The 19,421-nt window shown below is 49.7% G+C and overlaps 2 protein-coding genes across 2 annotated transcripts in view; both read right to left on the bottom strand.

Moving 5' to 3' along the window:
• Nucleotides 1-19,421, bottom strand: part of LOC135977474 (deleted in malignant brain tumors 1 protein-like) — a 112,905-nt gene that overhangs the window by 68,752 nt on the left and 24,732 nt on the right. The window lies entirely within an intron of this gene.
• LOC135977490 (uncharacterized) lies at nucleotides 1,983-4,506 on the bottom strand. The gene is made up of 2 exons (XM_065578770.1): nucleotides 3,534-4,506; nucleotides 1,983-2,552 (listed from the first exon to the last, which is right to left on the bottom strand). The coding sequence occupies exons 1-2, from the start codon at nucleotides 4,108-4,110 to the stop codon at nucleotides 2,077-2,079; spliced, it is 1,053 nt and encodes a 350-aa protein (XP_065434842.1). The 5' UTR covers nucleotides 4,111-4,506; the 3' UTR covers nucleotides 1,983-2,076.

Below are 19,421 nucleotides of genomic sequence, written 5' to 3'. Positions count from 1 at the left end.
CTTTTCCAGTCATTGACAGCGCGGACGCCACAGCACTGCTAGCATGGAGCACGCTGCGACCATCGCTGCAGTTGTGGCCGCTCGCAACGCCTCGCAGCTTATCATACAGCTTTCCCTGAGGCAGATGCAGAAAAGTCAGGCGAGGAGGCTACGGCACCGCGGTGATGGCCTGAAGTCTGAGAGTAGCACAGACCTCTCAGAAAGCACGGGACCCAGCGCCGAGGACATCATGGTGGCAATGGGTCATGTTGATGCCGTAGAACGGCGATTCTGGGCACGGGAAACAAGCACTGAGTGGTGGGACCGCATAGTGCTGCAGGTCTGGGATGAATCCCAGTGGCTGCGAAACTTTCGCATGCGGAAGGGAACTTTCCTGGAACTTTGTGAGTTGCTGTCCCCTGCCCTGAAGCGCAATGACACCCGGTTGCGAGCTGCACTGACTGTCCAGAAGCGAGTGGCCATAGCCCTCTGGAAGCTTGCAACGCCAGACAGCTACCGGTCAGTCTCGAACCAGTTTGGGGTGGGCAAATCTACCGTGGGGGGTTTTGTGATGCAAGTAGCGAAGGCAATCGTTGATGTACTGCTGCCAAAGGTAGTGACCCTGGGAAACGTGGAGGCGATCATAGATGGCTTCGCAGCGATGGGATTCCCAAACTGCGGTGGGGCCATAGATGGAACTCACATCCCTATCCTGGCACCGGACCACCAGGCCACCCAGTACATTAACCAAAAGGGCTACTTTTCCATGGTGCTGCAAGCACTGGTGGACCACAGGGGACGTTTTACCAACATCTACGTGGGATGGCCGGGCAAGGTTCATGACGCTTGTGTTTTCAGGAACTCTGGTCTGTTTAGACGGCTGCAGCAAGGTATTTACTTCCCGGACCACAAAATAACTGTTGGGGATGTGGAGATGCCTATAGTCATCCTCGGGGACCCAGCCTACCCGCTAATGCCCTGGCTCATGAAGCCCTATACTGGCGCCCTGGACACTGAAAAAGAACTCTTCAACTACCGGCTGAGCAAGTGCAGAATGGTAGTGGAGTGTGCTTTTGGCCGTCTCAAGGGGAGATGGAGAAGCTTACTGACTCGCTGTGATCTCAGCGAAACCAATATCCCCATTGTTATAGCAGCTTGCTGTGTGCTCCACAATCTCTGTGAGAGCAAGGGGGAGACCTTTATGGCGGGGTGGGAGGTTGAGGAAAATAGCCTGGCTGCTGATTACACACAGCCAGACAGTCGGGCGATTAGAAGAGACCAGCGGGAAGCGCTGTGCATCCGGGAGGCTTTGAAAGCTAAGTTCCTGAGTGAGCAGGGTAACCTGTGACTTTAAAGTTTGTGTACAGAGAAGCTGAACCTGCCCCCGTTTCTTTACCCAGTTAATGTTGACTATCCTATCCAGTTACATACCCCCTTCACCCCCCTTCCAACACACGTTTCGAAATAAAAATAGTTCTACTTTGTTAATGCACACCGTTTTCTTTAATACTGTTTTCGTGGGAATTTTTTAAAACTGGGACGCAGACTGTGGTGCGGAGCGGGTGTAGTGTAGTGACGCGAATGAAGCTTCTAAACTCATGGATTGACAGGCTCCGCTGCGGTGGGATGGTTGTTTCAACGGAGCCTGTCACCCCTCCTGATCGGGACTGTGTGTATGGAGGGGCTATGTGACTTTGTGGCAGGGGGAGGACGGTTACAGATCCCCTGCTGCGTGGCTCTGTGATCCTGCATAAGGACCGCCGCTTAAGATCTGTAACTGCCCTCCCCCGCCACAAAGTCACAGAGCAACCCACCCCCCACCACATAACATGAAAACCACCTCCCAGACTAACCAGGGTAACTAGTCACTGCATCACTGCACTGTGTATGTGCCCTGCTGCTGTACCTGCCCCCGCCTATATACCCTGCCAAAGGTGACTGTCCTGTCCAATTACCAACCCCCTTTCCCCTCCTCCTCCAAAAGAACATGATTGAAACAGTAATTAACAGAAACGTATTTTTTATTATCAACTACACATGGAACTGGGAGGTGAAACTTGGACGGGGGCTTGTGTCAGGCAGGAAGGAAAGAACTTTTCAAATTTTGGGGAATGAGAGCCTTCTGCTACTAGAGCTCTCTGCAGGGGTGGAGTGAGAGTTAGCACGGACTCTGCCGCCTCTCCTTCTTTGCACTTTGGGTGAGGTGGGTATGGGACTTGGTAGCGGGGGAGGGCGGTTAGAGATAGACTGCAACGGGGCTCTGTCCTCCTGCCTCCGTTCCTGCAGAACATCCACAAGGCGCCGGAGCGTGTCTGTTTGCTCCCTCAGTAGTCCAAGCAGCGTTTGAGTCGCCTGCTGGTCTTCCTGCCGCCACCTCTCCTCCCGATCCATGTTTGCTTGGTGCATTTGGGTCAAGTTCTCCCGCCACTGGGTCTGCTGTGCTGCCTGGGCTTGGAAACAGGCCATAAGCTCCGAGAACATGTCCTCCCGTGTCCTCTTCTTCCTACGCCTAATCTGCGCTAGCCTCTGGGAGTGTGATGCCAGGCTAGGTTGTGAGACAGTCGCAGATGGGGCTGTGGAAATGGGAAAAAGGGAGTGAATTCCTCAGAAAGAAAAATGTAGTTGTGAACAAAGAACATAGTCTTTCTCTGTGAACAAGACCAGGCACAGCACCTATCACATGCGCACTCAGCACAAGGTCGAATTCTCGGCCTTCGCATTCAGTGCCTGGGGTCTTGCACAGCACATTTGAGAAGCGGGGCAGCACAACGGAATTTCTGTTGCAGGCAGACATGGTAAGCCGTAGACTTACTTTTAAATTACCACTGGCCTCATTTCACATTTAAAGCAATGTCAGTCCCTGCTGCCAGCAATCCGGCAAGCGGGAACTCTGCCCCTGTCCCACCCCCTTGCGGCTGTCCCCGGGAACGATCCCTTTCGGCTGCCCCTCTCCCGCCTCCACCGCGTGGCTGCAAACCAGCGGTTACAGTTCTGTAAAGGAACGGGCAAGCAGTCCCAACACTAACATTCCCCTACCTAATTCAAAGCAGGTCACCATGAGCGACATCACCCTGATGAGGATCTCTGAGAGCGAGAGAGAGAGAATGCTCTGGGAAAGCCTCCAAAGACCAGGGCTGTATGCCGCCCTGCTGTGCAGAGCAATGATTCCCGAGTACTTGATAGTCTCGTGGCGCGGCAACGTGTCGTATTTCGGAGGACCCAATAAGGCCGCTCTCCCCAGGAACCTCATGCAACGGCTTTCCAATTACCTCCAGGAGAGCTTCATCGAGATGTCCCAGGAGGATTACTGCTCTATCCCCGGACATATAGACCGCATTTTACTGTAGCTGCAGTAGCAGGGACTAAACAGTAGAGCGGCTTGGGCAGGACAATCACGGAAAACCGGACATTGCTAGATTTTTTTTCAAAACTTGCACTGCCCATGACTGAACCGTTAAGCGCCTAGGGCAAAGTAATCATGAACAACCCATTCTTTTAATTGTTAATATTCCTGTTCTGTTAAAAATAAATGTTTAGATGTTTACAACACTTACTGGCTGATCCTTCCCCAGATTCTGTGTCCGGGGTAACGGCTGGGGACGCTTGGTAGGGGATCTCTGTAAGGGTGATGAAGAGATCCTGGCTGGCGGGGAAATCAGCGTTGTGAGCGCTGCCGACTGCCTCGCCCTCCTCATCTCCTTCCTCATCTTCCCCGTCCCCTAACATGTCCGAGGAACCGGCCGTGGACACTATCCCATCCTCAGAGTCCACGGTCAGTGGTGGGGTAGTGGTGGCGGCCGCACCGAGGATGGAATGCAGTGCCTTGTAGAAACGGGATGTCTGGGGATGGGATCCGGAGCGTCCGTTTGCCTCTTTGGTCTTCTGGTAGCCTTGTCTCAGCTCCTTGATTTTCATGCGGCACTGCGTTGCATCCCGGCTGTATCCTCTCTCTGACATGTCTTTAGAGATCTTCTCATAGATCTTTGCATTCTGTTTCTTGGAGCGCAGCTCAGAAAGCACGGACTCATCGCCCCACACAGCGATGAGATCCAAGACTTCCCGATCAGTCCATGCTGGGGCCCTCTTTCTATTCACAGACTGCACGGCCATCACTGCTGGAGAGCTCTGCATCGTTGCCAGTGCTGCTGTGATCGCCACGATGTCCAGACAGGAAATGAGATTCAAACTGGCCAGACAGGAAAAGGAATTCAAATTCAAATTTTCCCGGGGCTTTTCCTGTGTGGCTGGTCAGAGCATCCGAGCTCGTACTGCTGTCCAGAGCGTCAACAGAGTGGTGCACTGTGGGATAGCTCCCGGAGCTATTAGCGTCAATTTCCATCCACACCTAGCCTAATTCGACATGGCCATGTCGAATTTAGCGCTACTCCCCTCGTCGGGGAGGAGTACAGAAGTCGAATTAAAGAGACCTCTATGTCGAACTAAATAGCATCGCAGTGTGGACGGGTGCAGGGTTAATTCGATGTAACGGCGCTAACTTCGACATAAACGCCTAGTGTAGACCAGGCCTAAAAAGTGTCTCCGGAGAAATATCTATCACTGCATCCTCCTCTGTGAGAGGGAACAATAGTAAAACATTCATTCAACCATTCACTAAACATCAGCACAGAATATTAAAAAAAAACAGCCCAGTAAAGGCTGGACAAACTGTCTGACCCTTCAGCCTTATGCCAGGAGATTGTCCTGCCCAGGTAAAACACTTGGCTGGCTACTCAATCCCTGAGTTCCTCAGGTTCCCAAGATCTGACTTAGCCTTTCAGGAAGAAGGGTGGCTGTTAGATCTAGCTGACTGTCTCCACTATCCAAGTTCTGGAGGAGATGGTGGCTGGTCTATATGAGCAGGGGGATCATTACTCGCAGGTTCAGCCTGCAGGTAGGGATCTGAATGCTCCAGAGATTTACCTGGTGAAACAACCCAGTGTCACATGATACTCCAGGACTCAAATACAGTAAGATTGAGGGGTGTTCAGCCGTGCCTGTACCATTCCTTCTTCTGGGGAGCCTTTCAATCAGACATGATCTCCTGGGTTCAGCTCCCTCAGGGTTAGACTCTGTGATGTCTGACAAAGTTTCTCTTCTGACGGTTTTAGGTTGTTCTTCCTCCCTTGGTAGCACTGGAATCTCAAGCCAACGAAGGTCTAAGAATGAAGGGAGGTTGGGATGTTGGACCTCAACTCAGCAACTCATAAGGAATAAATTCATTTGTCAGAGGTGCTGGCCTGTATGGGAACGGGGCCAGATAAGGCCTGTATGTTGTGTAAAAAGCTGTTTCTGAAAGTTCTGCTTCACCATGGTTTTCTAACGACTGGGATGACACATGGGTGAAACTGCAGGGATTCGCAAATTTAACAGTTTCTGATACAAACTGAGGATCATTATCAGAGAGGACTTGCAGTGGGGTTCCATTGCAGCCAAACATGGATTTCATCCTGACCCCACTGTCTGTGATGTAGTGGTCAGCAGCTTGGCTATTTCAGTAAATCTTGTCAAGTAGCCAGTGAATGGAAGAGAGGTTCCATTAGCCAGCTGGAGAAGATCTTTCTGCCATGGTGTGTCTGGGGGAGGGAAGGTAATAATGGTTCTGTTTGGTTGGTTCTCATGTGAGTGCAGATCTTAAGAGTTCTCTCCTCTCTCTGGTACTTGTTCCTCAGTCAAGGCCACTGAACTGACTGTTGAGTTGTTTCTGTGCATTTTGGGCTGGGTTGGTGGCCCCCGTGCAGTTTATGCAGAATGTCCTTGTCAAGGCTGTATCCCCACTTTCAACTTTAGGGTACAAATATAGGGGCCTGCATGAAAACTTCTAAGCTTAACTACCAGCTTAGCTCTGGTTCCGCTGCCACCATTTCAATTTTTCCCTCCCTGGGAAGCCTTGAAAAACCTTCACCAATTCCCTGGTGAATACAGATCCAAACCCCTTGGATTTTAAAACAAGGAGAAATTAACCATTCCCCCTCCTTCCTCCCACCAACTCCTGGTGAATCAAGATCCAAACCCCTTGGATCTTAAAACAAGGAAAAATCAATCAGGTTCTAAAAAAGAAAGCTTTTAATTAAAGAAAAAGGTAAAAATCATCTCTGTAAAATCAGTATGGAAATTAACCTTACAGGGTAATCAAACTTAAAGAGCTCAGAGGACTCCCCTCTAGTCTCAGGTTCAAAGTACAGCAAACAAAGATAAACACTCTAGTAAAAGGTACATTTACAAGTTGAGAAAACAAAGGAAAACTAACACGCCTTGCCTGGCTATTTACTTACAAGTTTGAAATAGGAGAGACTTGTTTAGAAAGATGTGGAGAACCTGGATTGATGTCTGGTCCCTCTCAGTCCCGAGAACGAACACACTCCCAAACAAAGAACACAAACAAAAGCCTTCTTCCCTCCCCCCCCCCCCCCAAGATTTGAAAGTATCTTGTCCCCTTATTGGTCCTTGAGGTCAGATGCCAGCCAGGTTACCTGAGCTTCTTAACCATTTACAGGGAAAAGGATTTTGGAGTCTCTGGCCAGGAGGGATTTTATAGTACTGTACACAGGACAGCTGTTACCCTTCCCTTTATAGTTATGACAGTCCTTTTTCACCCCCATGTGGGGATATCTAGTCTCGACTCCTTCAACAACAACCTGGGGTCTAGGCTAAGATCACCTGAAACCACCCAGTACAGCTTCATAGAGACGTCTGATGTTGCGCTTATGTCCAGACCTCTTTGCAGTGGGTCATAACTTAGCAATTCATCTGCCTTTGGTTTTTCTTTCACTCTGGAGGGTACGTCTACACCGTAATTCAAGGGTGTGATCACAGCTTGAGCTGACACACTGGCTCTAGCTTTAATCTAGCTAGCTCAGCTATCAGAGCAGGAAGCCACAGCAGCACGTGCTGCATCATATCTGTACAAGCCCATCCAGAACCCTGTGTTAGCCTGGGACTAGCTTGCATTGAAGCTTCTGCTACTGCAGCTTCACTGCTCTGGTACTCGAGCTAGGTAGATTAGAGCCGCAGTTCCCCCACTTTTTCCTAACACTCCCCACTAACTGCATTTTGCTTTTCTTGTGACCCACCAGTACCTATATGTACCCTCCACCCCTCCACCCCAGCACCACAACACTGAATCCTGGCCCAGTGCAGAGGGGCAGCCCCAGGGTAGGAGAGTGAGTCTGCACCTCACTCACTCCCAGCAGCAGCTTCTGTCCTGCGGAGCTGGGCCAGGCCCCCTGCTCTGGGTGCTGTGAGCTGGCACATGGGGTTGCAGGACCTGTCAGGTTTGGCTCATCCTCCCCTTCATAATTATGGGGGAGCAGCAGGGCCAGACCCTGAGTGGTGCAGCAACCCCATGTGCCAGGTTGAAACACATGGAGTGGGGAGCTGGTGTGACCCAAGTCCTCTTGGTGCCAACTGGCAGAGGGAACTCAGCCTGCCTGGAATTTCACAAGGATCCCGGAGTCAGATATACGCATAGTAGTTCACCAAAGAGTGGCCTGTGAGGTCTCTACTGAGAGTCAGTAAATTGTGGTCATCATAATCCTTGTGAAATGTATGTACAGATAATATTTCAGGAGTTATGTATCTAGACTAAAATACGGTCTTTCAGTTAAGGCAGGTCCAGGAGGTGACATACCTCCTGCCTCAAAGGAACATTTCCAAGGTAACGCGCACCTATCTCCCTAACTGGTCACTTTTGTATTGTGCATTGTCTGCCTCACAACAGAGGTCTATCTGCAGACTGAGCCAGAGTGAGTCAAAAGATTGTGAAATCTACAAGAGAGAAAATCTACAGAAAGAAAAAAAAACAGCGGTTGTGAGGGGGCATCCTGTTTATGAATAACGACAAAGAATGGGACTGATATATCTTGGAGAGGGCGCTAAGGTGCCCACTGAATCCTTCACCTAGGAGGCAAGCTGACAACGTATTTGTCTCATGAAAGGAGGGTTCATAGTAGCTTGGCAGTAATTAGATCTAAGCTCTAGAATGTGTGTTACAATTATATTTTATATGTAACCATTAGTTCCAGTTCTTCTAGTTGCTACTGCTTGAATCTCTGTGATTTGCTAAATCAACTTATACTTGTTTTCGCTATAAACATATCTAAGTTCTGTACGTTAAGCCGAGTGGTGATCTGATGTGGAACTGCTAAACTGTGGGTGCACTGCTTCTTTGAGAGCAGGAAATGTGTGAATACTGCGAGAGTCCAATGAACCAGGGGCTGGACACTCCATGGAGATGCTCGGAGGGGTCGAAGGTTAGCATGTGCCTATTGGTAAGCTCTGGGGTAACAGCAGGGTATGTGAGGCTTAGAGGGGAGTATTTCCATTGCCCGGGCCAGTGGAGTTGGGAGCTGACCCGTGTCAGGCACAGATGAGACTTCTTCACGCTAAGGGCAAGTGGTAGCGACGTGTCTCACAACCCTGGGTGCCCCATGGAAGTGTCAGAACTGGTCCCATCCATACAGAAGCTGCCACTTTGGGGTGAGTGAGGGGCCAGCCCATTCTTCACCCTGTCCTCCATCCCTGGGGGCCTCTCCCCTCCACTGGGCCAGGAGAACTGTATGTTTGCCTCGGCCAGGGTCCTGTGATGAGTAAATACAAGCCTGCCTTTCGTGACCCATCGAGAACCTTTCCACGACCCATTAGTGGGTTGGAACCTACCATTTGGGAAACACTGGATTAAAGCTAGCTTGGGTATGTCTGCATGAGCTGCAATCACAGACACACCCTTAGAGGTGCTTTACTCTGACTGGCCTGGGAGAGAGCAGGTTCTCCAGCTTGAACTCTGGCTGAGGAGTGTCTGGAGTGACAGCTCTGGAAAGTGGGTTGCTGCCATGAGATTTTGTTCTAGCTGTACAAGGAACCGTGAACTAGAACCACGAGAGCCTCATTCAAAAGTTGTATTCTAGGGGTAATTCATCTGGGGGTTTGTTTTCTTAATTTTTTTTTAATTTCCCAGAAACACTTATTGTTTTTCAATGGAAATCTAAACCCAAAACTACAACATTGAGGAACTTTTTGGTTTTTGAAAACCCCACTGTCATAGGTTTGACTCCCACTCTGGACTTTAGAGTACAGATGTGGGGGCCTGCATATGAACCCCTAAACTGAATTACCAGCTTAGATCTGGTTTGGCTGCCACCACCCAAATAGTTTGAGTCATTTGGGAAACTCTGTCTTCCCCCAAAAAACCTTTTCCTCCCTGGGTAGCCTTGAGAGACTCCTCCACCAATTTCCTGGTGAGTCCAGATCCGAACCCCTTGGATCTAAAAACAAGGAAAAATCAATCCGGTTCTTTAAAAAAAGGCTTTTATTTAAAGAAAAAGAAGGTAAAAGAAAACCCTCTGGGAGATAGCATACAACCTGATCTCATAGACAACAGATTCAAATCACAGAGGATGTTCCCCTGGGCAAAATCTTAATTACACAAAGAATACCCAATTTGATTATTCCCTAATGCCCAAGACAAGTTACAAAAAGAAAATAAACATAAACCTATTTATTCCTTTTCTAATACTCACTACTCTGATAAGAGGCTGATTCCTTGATCTTTTCCACTCCGGCCAAAACTGAAACTGACTCTAAACAAAGGAAACTTTCCTCCTTCCTTTTGAAATATCTTATCTCCCCATTGGTTCCTCTGGTCAGGTGTCAGCTAGGCTAGGTGAACTTCTTAACCCTTTACAGGTAAAAGAGGCATTAACCCTTAACTATCTGTCTATGACACCCCCAGTGAAAAGGAGTGGGTTGTGTTCAGTGTTCATCCCATTTCTTTTCTTTGTCTCAGGTGTGCAGGGTGTTAGTCCTACTGAGCCTCAGGCCAGGCTGTCTCCAAGGTTTTGGAGATGTGCCCTACTTATCCTGGACGTGGTCCCTGCCAGCTTATGTGACACTGGCTTTGCTGCCCCTGCTGCTGGGAGAGAGAGAAACTTTGTCTATCAATTGGATGTTCCCTTCAATTGTCCAGTCTTCAGTCTGGCTTGAATGTCTGTGGATCAGGGTCCACTAACCCAAGAGATGGATTTTTTTTTCACAAACACTTTGACTTTCCAAATTTACATTTCTTGATAATATTTCATAATCTTTTTGGGTAATAGGTAAAAGAATACAGGAAATCAGTGTGTCCCCAAAACTATATTATATAAAGTTTGTAATTTTAAAAAGTACAGAAAGGAGCTGAAAAGGCAGATCCAGACTTTGCCACCTTTTTCATAAAGAAACTATCAATGTGACTGCAAAACTCCTTTGGAGTCATAATCAGAGAGGAACCTTCTTCTGTTTGCAGAATCTTTTAGCCTGTGTTTGAGATTCTGTAGGATCTGCTAAGAAGGAGACTACAACACCCATCAGAGCCTTCTCCATTCCACATCCCTTCTCTCTGGCTGGATAAGGGGAAGAGTCCTGAACCAGGAAGTGGCTGGGCTATCATAGGAAGCAGTGGCTGTAAGGCAAATGAGGAGCTGCAGAGAGCTGGATGTAGAGGGCAATCCCCAGGACCTGTAAGCAGAGCCACATGTGGAACAGGCTGTGACTGCTGGAGGTTATGTCTGGGTGCGGGTCTGTGAGAGGTTTATGGGGGAGCAGCAGTGGCTGAGCAGGAAGCCAGTGCCAAGTGACCCCAATGAGAGACACTATGTGAAGCTGGCCTGGAAACCTTCAAGCTCCTATTTGCTTGACTAGAGAATGGACTGGAGAGGGCACCCCAGGCACTCGGCCTGAAGAGCCCTGACTCTCGACTGGACAGCCCCAGAGACCCAAACATTTATCACTATTGCTTGCTGTGAACTCTAACTGTTGAAGCGTTGGTACTTATGGAATCTGCAACTTTCCCCTTTCCTGCCAGCTCTAGTCAAATACCCTTTCCCTTAGCCACATGTCTGAGCAGTTATTGGGACCCAGCACCTGCAAGGCCTAGGTAATGAAGCACCTACAGTGCTTGCCTCCGAGTCGCGGTACACCTGGCACATTACTGGCACCTGAGGGTTTGGTCAGGTGTACTCCCGCACTGAGTAGCCCAATAATTACAGGACAGTGGATATTGTTTCTAATGGGTTAAAGTAGAATTTGTTCTGCGATTATCACGTTAGGGTTACCATATCTCATAAATAAAAAAAGAGGACCCTCCACGGGCCATGGCCCCGCCCATTTCCCCACCCCTAGCCCCGCCCCAACTCCGCCCCTTCCCCCACCCTAACTCCGCCCCCTCCTCCCTCCCACTCCCAGCCAGGGGGAAAGGGCTGCCCCAGTGCTACCAGCTTCACGGTTTGCCGGGCAGCCCCCAGACCCTGCGCCCCTGGCCGGCGCTTCCCCAGCGCAGCTGGAGCCCGGGAGGGGAAGCGCCCAGCCGGGGGCGCAGGGTCTGGAGGCTGCCCAGCAAACCGTGAAGCCGGTAGCGCTCGGGCTTTGGGCAGCCCCTATGCCTCCGGACCCTGCGCCCCCAGCCGGGCACTTCCCCTCCGGGGCTCCGGCGGCTCTGCGTAACTTACACTGTATAAGTTACACAGAGCCGAAGAGGAGCAGAGCCCCCGCAGCTGGTGGCTCTGCTCCTCTTAGGCTCTAAGAGCCGGGCTGCCCCAGCGCTACCGGCTTCGGGCAGCCCCCGTGCCTCCGGACCCTGCGCCGCCGGAGCCCGGGAGGGGAAGTGCCCGGCTGGGGGCGCAGGGTCCGGAGGCAAGGGGGCTGCCCGAAGCCGGTAGCTCTGGGGCAGCCCGGTTCTTAAACAGAGCCTCCAGCGGCTGAGGCTCTGTGTAACTGACACTGTGTCAGTTACACACAGCGCCGGCGGCTGGAGGCTCCAGCCCCCCCTGCTCTATTTAAGAGCCGGGCTGCCCCAGCGCTACCAGCTTCGGGCAGCCCCGTGCCTCCAGACCCTGCGCCGCCGGAGCCCGGGAGGGGAAGTGCCCGGCTGGGGGCGCAGGATCTGGAGGCACGGGGGCTGCCCGAAGCCGGTAGCGCTTGGGCAGCCTGGCTCTTAAACAGAGCGGGGGGCGGCTGGAGCCTCCAGCCCCCGGGGCTGTGTGTAACTGACACAGTGTCAGTTACACAGAGCCGCAGCCGCTGGAGGCTCTGTTTAAGAACCGGGCTGCCCGAGAGCTACCGGCTTCGGGCAGCCCCCCTGCCTCCAGACCCTGCGCCCCCAGCCGGGCACTTCCCCTCCCGGGCTCCGGCGGCGCAAGGTCTGGAGGCATGGGGCTGCCCAAAGCCGGTAGCGTTCAGGCAGCCGGGCTCTTAAACAGAGCCGCCATTTTCCCGGACATGTTCGGCTTTTTGGCAATTCCCCCCGGACGGGGGTTTGACTGCCGAAAAGCCGGACATGTCCGGGAAAAAGAGGACGTATGGTAACCCTATATCACGTCCCTCTTGGTTTGGTGTTTTTACAGTGTGAACAGTTTTTATAGTGTGAACTTGCTCTGCTTGTGTGTCCAGTGCATGTCTTTGAGCTGGTATCCACACACTAGCATGGCTGAAACACGCAACTTCCCTTGCTGAGTGTTTCCATCCCCTCCCCACCCTCATTCCATCCACTGTGGTGGTGCTGGCCTGTCTCCTGTATGGCCAGAGACCCTGATATGCAGCAGTCAGGGGTGCTGGGAGAGATTTAGTTTTCTGGGGCTAGTGACTGCCCCCAAAGTTACTCCTACCAGTGCCCTATTGCCTTTCACTGCAGCTGTCATTCCCTGAGTGACTGGACTGGAAAGAGGGGGCACCTGTGAATCAGGGCAGCCACAGGTCAGACACTGCAGCATTGTAGCCATAATATAGATCCATAGATTTTAAGGCCGTTGGGACAGCTAAATAATCCAGTCTAACCCCGATACATATCACAGGCCACCAAAGTCCCCCCTGCACTGAGCCCACCAACCTGGATTAGACCAAAGTGTTACAGGCCTCAGGAGAATAAATTAGTGTGTGCCACAGGCAGAGACTAGGAGGGACTGAGAGGCACCAATACCTGAGGCCCCTGCAGAGAATTGATTGGTGAGATACCCAGCTGATCCTAGCAATGACTTGCCGGCCATGCTGCAGAGGATGGTAAAACCCCGCAGCATCCCAGCCAATCTGACCTGGGGGGAAATTCCTTCCTGATCACAAAGATAGAGGTATGTTAGATCAGGGGTAGTCAATAGGCAAACCGTGGGCCAGATGCAGACTGCCAGAGGCTTTTGGTCAGACTGCAAAACTCTGGGAGGCAGTGGGCATTTGGGGAGAGGGGGGGTCTAGTGCGGGTAGAAAAGTGACTGGCTATGTGCTGGTGGTGCCCCAGGCTAACTTGTAAGTGTGTGGGGGGAAGATGCCCCCCCCCCCCAGTGGAGCTTGGCCATATGCTCAAGCTCAAGGTTTCATCTGATGCCCACAAGTCCTGTTGCGCCACACACCTGGCAGGGCTCCACTTTGGGGGGGGGCACCTGCCCCACCCCCAAGTTAGGAGTCAGCCCCGGGTGCCATCTCCCCCAAGCCCGCCAGCATGTCACCACTCACTCATCTCCCCGCATTAGCCCTAGGGGTGCTGAGAGTCCGGTTACTGCCTGCAGGGGCGGCGGAAAAGTGGGGGCCAGGCCAGGCAGGTGCCGCTCACCACAGCGCGGCACTTGGCTGCCAGAGAGCCGGGGGGCAGCATGGCTGTGACCCTCTCCCAGACCAGCTCTCCAGGTGGCAGGTGAGTCCTGGGGCAGGAGAGTGGCCAGGCCAGCTCAGCTCGCTGCCTGTCCCTCGCGTTCCCACCCCCTCTCCAGCCCGCAGCTCTGCCTGCCCACTCCCCAGGACTGGCTCCGGTCTGGTCTTCCCGGCAGCAGGTCCCAGGGCGTGAAGTCACTGTCCCCGCTGAGCGACTGTGACTCACCCGGCTGCTGTGGGTAACACGGCGAGTCTCTGGGCTCTCCGCAGGGCTGCAGGGCTCTGGGCGGCTCAGGAAGGCAGCTAAGACCTGGCGAGGGGTGGACAGTGCTGCGCGTGCTGTGGGGCAGTGATGGAAGGCTGGGGTTGTGTGTTTGTGTTGTGCTGTGTACGTAGGTGGTGGAATGGGTATTTGGATTATTTGCTGGGTGTGGTTGGATTGAGTGTGTGAGGTTGCTTTGTGTGCATGTTTTGTGTCACGCTGTATGGGTATTTTGTGTTGGGGTTGTGTGTTTGTGTTTTGTGTATGGTTTGTGTTGTGCTGTGCCTATATTTGGATTGGGTTGTGCTCTGTGTGTGTTTTTGTTGTGCTGTGTGTGTATTTGGGTTGGGTTTGTGTGGTTGTGCTGTATATGTTTTTTTTTGTGTGATGTGCTGTGTGTGTGGTTGGACTGGGCTGTATGTTTCCAGTCAGAAGATTATAATCTCTCTTTAATGTCTCCTCTAAATTTCCCCAGCTTCAGAGACCAGGAATTAGCCCCTCAATAAGGCTATGAGATCCCAGCACCTAAACCGGGCAACTGGAGGCAGTGCAACAAAAATCCAAACCCAAACTAAACACCTGCCCAGGAGGAGAGAGGATGGGAATAGGAAATACCTTTTCCCATCAAAGATATGTATTTATTTCTGGTGCTTTCAAATGCTGTCCAAAATGTATTTACTTTTTTTTTCTTTTTTTTTTAAGGTACTTTGTGCAAGAAGAAAAATATCAGGAGAAATGATAACATAACAATTGTTACCCTATAATACTGTTGCAAACAGCATGGATACGTTTGCTGATTAATGCTGACAATTTTAAAAGTTTCAGCTGTTTAAAGTCAATATGTAAAGACATATGACATATGACAGGCGTGGGAAGGGCACACCAAAGTTTCAAAGCTGTGGCCTGGGGTAAATAGTTTGTCATAATAGATTTTAGAAAATGAGACTAATGCAAAGCACAGAAAAAATATATAGAGGAAAGGACAAATGCATTCCCCTGGCTGTGAAGTTACTGAATGTTCAGGGCTAGAGAATGCATAGATGAGGGAAGGGTGGACATTTCCTTAGATTTCTCTTCTACAAATAAATCATTATGGATCCCAGTCCGCAAACACATCTATGCTTGTGAATAACTTTGGAGCCATTCCAGTCTATTAATAAAGTACATATTAAAAGCTTTTAAAAAGTTATATACTCTTCAGGGGATGGAATTGACTTTACATTGACTTCAATTGGACTGCTGACGGGAGTAAGGAGTAGTCAGATGAAACAGGGTTTTCAGAATCAGGTCCTTAAACATGTCTCTGTCAGTTTTAACTTTTTTCTTTTCAAAATATTCAAAGCAATTACACCTTGTTTAGTAATTATCAAATGCCAGTTTTAAAGTTAAAGGGGAGAGAGCCTAGATGATGGGGGGTGGGGGGAGAGGAATGAGCAGAGGGCAGGGCCTTGAGGGCGGGGGAGGAGCAGGAGTGTCTGGCTTTCAGAAATTGGAAAGTTGGCAACCCTAACTAGCCTCCCCACATACTAAGTGCCCACGGGAGTTTTGCGATCCAGCCAAAAACCTCTGGCGGTCTGGCATTGGCCTGCAGTCCGCCTATTGACTTCCCCTGCAATAGGCCCTGGGTAGATTACACAGAATTATATGTGTTCGTTGAACAGTGGCACTTGTGGTGTGAAAAATGTTTCTCTGGAGTCTGGACCTTAACTAACCTTGACCAAGAAATCTGGACCTTGACAAAAAATAATTAACTACCCCTGGACTGACCAACCCAGGAATATTTGCTAGGATTCCTTCAGCCTGAAAGAAGAGAGGAGCCGTCACCCGCTCCGTCTTTAAGGCTCCAGTCCCAGGCCCTAGGCAACATCAGCAGCCTGGGTTCCCTGCCAAATCACAAATATCCACCCTGGGGCCACCTCCTCTCTCTATGGTAATTTCCTTCGTCCCACACATCTGTCTTGAGGACACAACCTCTGGAACAGGTTAGTACATCCCCTGAGATTTCCCTACTCAGTCTCCAAGGGTCAGTGTGCCCTATTGCACGTCTCAATGTCTTTTTATTTTTCTCCTTTTGAAAGTAAATTGTTATATTTCTGTCTCTTTATATGACCCACTGACCCAGTTGAATGCAGATGATTGGAAGTGACGTCTCTTGACATTTCTATTGCCATTGAATCTGTGTACAGATGAAGTGACCAAACTGAATGCAGGATTTGTGATAAAGGAAATACAGACATTTCTGTGAAATAGTGATGTACTCTGTGTGAGATCTGGTACTGATTTCACTGAGGGTTCATCTAGAGAACACCTCTGGCTTCTCCACTGGTCAGTTCTCAGCTCAGCATCGAATTTAAACTATATTTGTAGATTGTCATGGAAATAAATATTGCACTGTGTGAACATGATCAGTCTTACTGGGGATTCTAGTAACAACTCAGTGACTTGCTACTTGTTTTAGCCTTATTGCTTCAGTGAAAACCCAGATTTTTATTAAACCTCCTCTTTTCATTATTTTCTATAAAATTCATTTATTGTCCTAGCAGAAATATTCATCCTCCAATTGCAATCACATTGCTAATGTGGAATTCTTTTCACTGTTTGTTTAATTTCAGCTGTGAATTATGAGGGATAATTTCTCATTTATCTCCTTGGAGTCAATGAAGGTTACAGATCTGACCTAGGTTTAGGAACAACCCTGTTGCTCATCTCAGAATATTCTCTTGCTGGTTTTCCACTTTTACCACATGTCTGAGAGAACATTCAGTGTAACCCCCCCTCACTCCCCCACCGTCAAACAGCCTGCCGTACCCAGAGGTGGCCCACCCTTGTCTCTTGGTTTGTTGTATCTCAGCCTCTCCTCATGATGAACCCTGGAAACTGCACAATTCATCTGGCAAGAAAAATTTCCACTACAGGGAAGACTTTCAGAAAAGATTTAATATGAAAAAGGGCAAAATTCAAGCTGAAGAAATTATAGGCATAAAAATGCAGGAAACTTCCACCCCCCTTCAAATGATGGAAAATTATACAAAGAAAGTTTATGAACCTTTTCCAACTTCCACTAGTATTTCCTGCAACTTCACACAAATCTTATAAAAACACCTGCTTCGTGTATCTACCAGGCAGGGACTGTCTCTAGGGCATCATAGCAGAGGAAGCATTTCTGTGAGAAAGAGGCAAAGCATTTACATCATCACAAGGTTATTTTTTCCAATCAAATCGTTCTGATATTGATCCTCCAGAGTCACCATGTTCCACATCATCATAACCTGTGTCTCCAGGAAGCGGGAACGGGGTTTCCCTGTCCATTCCAGAGACAACTTCGCTCCTTCGCGAATGCAGAATCGTACCTGAAAATACCAATGGAGACACATACAGTCAGTGGATCCACTCTATGGTGATGTGCAGCAGCAGAGCAAGGTGGAGTTTACAGCAGTGGTTCTCAAACGTATTTGATCACCCTCCTTCTTTGTGTCCATTATAGTTGACACATCCCACCCCAACCACACAGGTACATACACCGATTAAAAAACAACATCCAACTCTCACTAAATATTACAAACAGTAGGGCATGGAATCAAAAAGAGCCATTTAAGTATATAGCACTCCGTCTGCCCAGCTCTGAAGGCAGCACTACCGTTAGCAGCAGCGGAGAATGGAGAGTGGCAAAACCATACTCTGCCATCCTTACTTCTGCGCTGCTGCTCCTGGCAGTGCTGCCTTCAAGGCCGTGTGCCCGGAAAGGAGCCGCCACTTTCTGCTCTGGCTTCTCATGCTGCCCAGAATATATAATGTGTGCCACAGTTGAGAATCTCTGCTCTACAGTAATAGTTAGGAATTGTTCCCTCTTCAGTCTTCTGGCGGATCTATGACAAGTTCTAATCCATCATCTCTGTAAATAGTCTGGAAATTAAAACCTTTGGTTTCCAGACCAGCTAACATTGCCAAGTGATAACTCTATTTACCTGTTACTTGATGTAGAAAACCCAAGCACTTACCAACCAGGAGCGCTTAGTTAAGAACATCCTAACTTTCACTCTGCCCTAACAATGAACATAAGCACGTTATTCTTATCAAGCACTGAGCAATGCACATTATATCACCGCTGCACCTCCTCTGGGTTGGCCGATGGTGTCTCTGCTCATGGCACAACAGGGAGGGGAGGGGAGATATTGGCCAAGGACAATGGGCAAAGCCCAACTTTCACAGGCTCTTTAACACTGGTGCAGCAGTAACAGGATTTGGGTTCATAGGATTCTGCCCAAAAGATACATGCGCAGTGAACTGGTGGGAATCGAGCATATACATGGTGTGGCAGCCATACAAGGATTGGAACCTAGAGACAGAAGGATCCTAAAAGCAACAGAGAGTCCTGTGGCACCTTTAAGACTAACAGATGTATTGGAGCATAAGCTTTCGTGGGTGAATGCCCACTTCGTCAGATGCATGGGATCATCAAAGGGGCTGACAAAGGAGGTGCTGTAGTCATAATGAACAGGTCGGATTATGAACGGGAGGCTGCCAGGCAACTCTCCAAGACCACATTCTACAGGCCACTATCCTCTGATCCCACTGAGGAATACCAAAAGAAACTACACCATCTGCTCAAGAAATTCCCAGCTACAGTACGCGAACAAATCTACATGGACACCCCCCCAGAACCCCGACCAGGGATATTCTATCTGCTACCCAAGATCCATAAACCCAGAAACCCTGGACGCCCCATCATCTCAGGCATTGGTACTCTTACAGAAGGATTATCTGGCTATTTGGACTCTCTCCTCAGCCCTTACGCTACCAGCACTCCCAGCTATCTTCGAGACACCACCGACTTCCTGAGGAAACTACAATGCATTGGTGTTCTTCCTGAAAACACCATCCTGGCCACCATGGATGTAGAAGCACTTTACACCAATATTCCACATGAGGATGGACTACAAGCTGTCAGGAACAGTATCCCTGATGAGGCCACAGCACGCCTGGTGGCTGAGCTTTGTGACTTTGTCCTCACCCACAACCACTTCAGTCACTTTGGGGACAACTTATACCATCAAGTCAGTGGCACTGCTATGGGTACCCGCATGGCCCCACAGTATGCCAACATTTTTATGGCTGACTGAGAACAATGCTTCTTCAGCTCTCGTCCCTTAGTGCCCCTTCTCTACTTGCGCTACATTGATGACATCTTCATCATATGGACCCACGGAAAGGAGGCCCTTGAAGAATTCCACCTGGACTTCAACAATTCCCACCCCACCATCAACCTCAGCCTAGACTAGTCCACACAAGAGATCCACTTCCTGGACACTACAGTGCAAATAAGTGATGGTCACATAAACACCACCCTATACCGGAAACCTACTGACCACTATACGTACCTACACGCCTCCAGCTTCCATCCAAGACACATCACATGATCCATTGTCTACAGCCAAGCTGAAGCAAATACTTACCAGCAACTACACACCACACCACAGAAACACCAATCCCTGTAGCAAACCTCGTTGCTTACTCTGTCCCCATATCTACTCTGGCAACACCATCAGAGGACCCAACCACATCAGCCACACCA

The sequence above is a fragment of the Chrysemys picta genome, unplaced genomic scaffold (assembly GCF_011386835.1).
Source record: "Chrysemys picta bellii isolate R12L10 unplaced genomic scaffold, ASM1138683v2 scaf1, whole genome shotgun sequence".
Taxonomy (NCBI): domain Eukaryota; kingdom Metazoa; phylum Chordata; order Testudines; family Emydidae; genus Chrysemys; species Chrysemys picta.
This window is presented reverse-complemented; position numbering and strand designations above follow the sequence as displayed.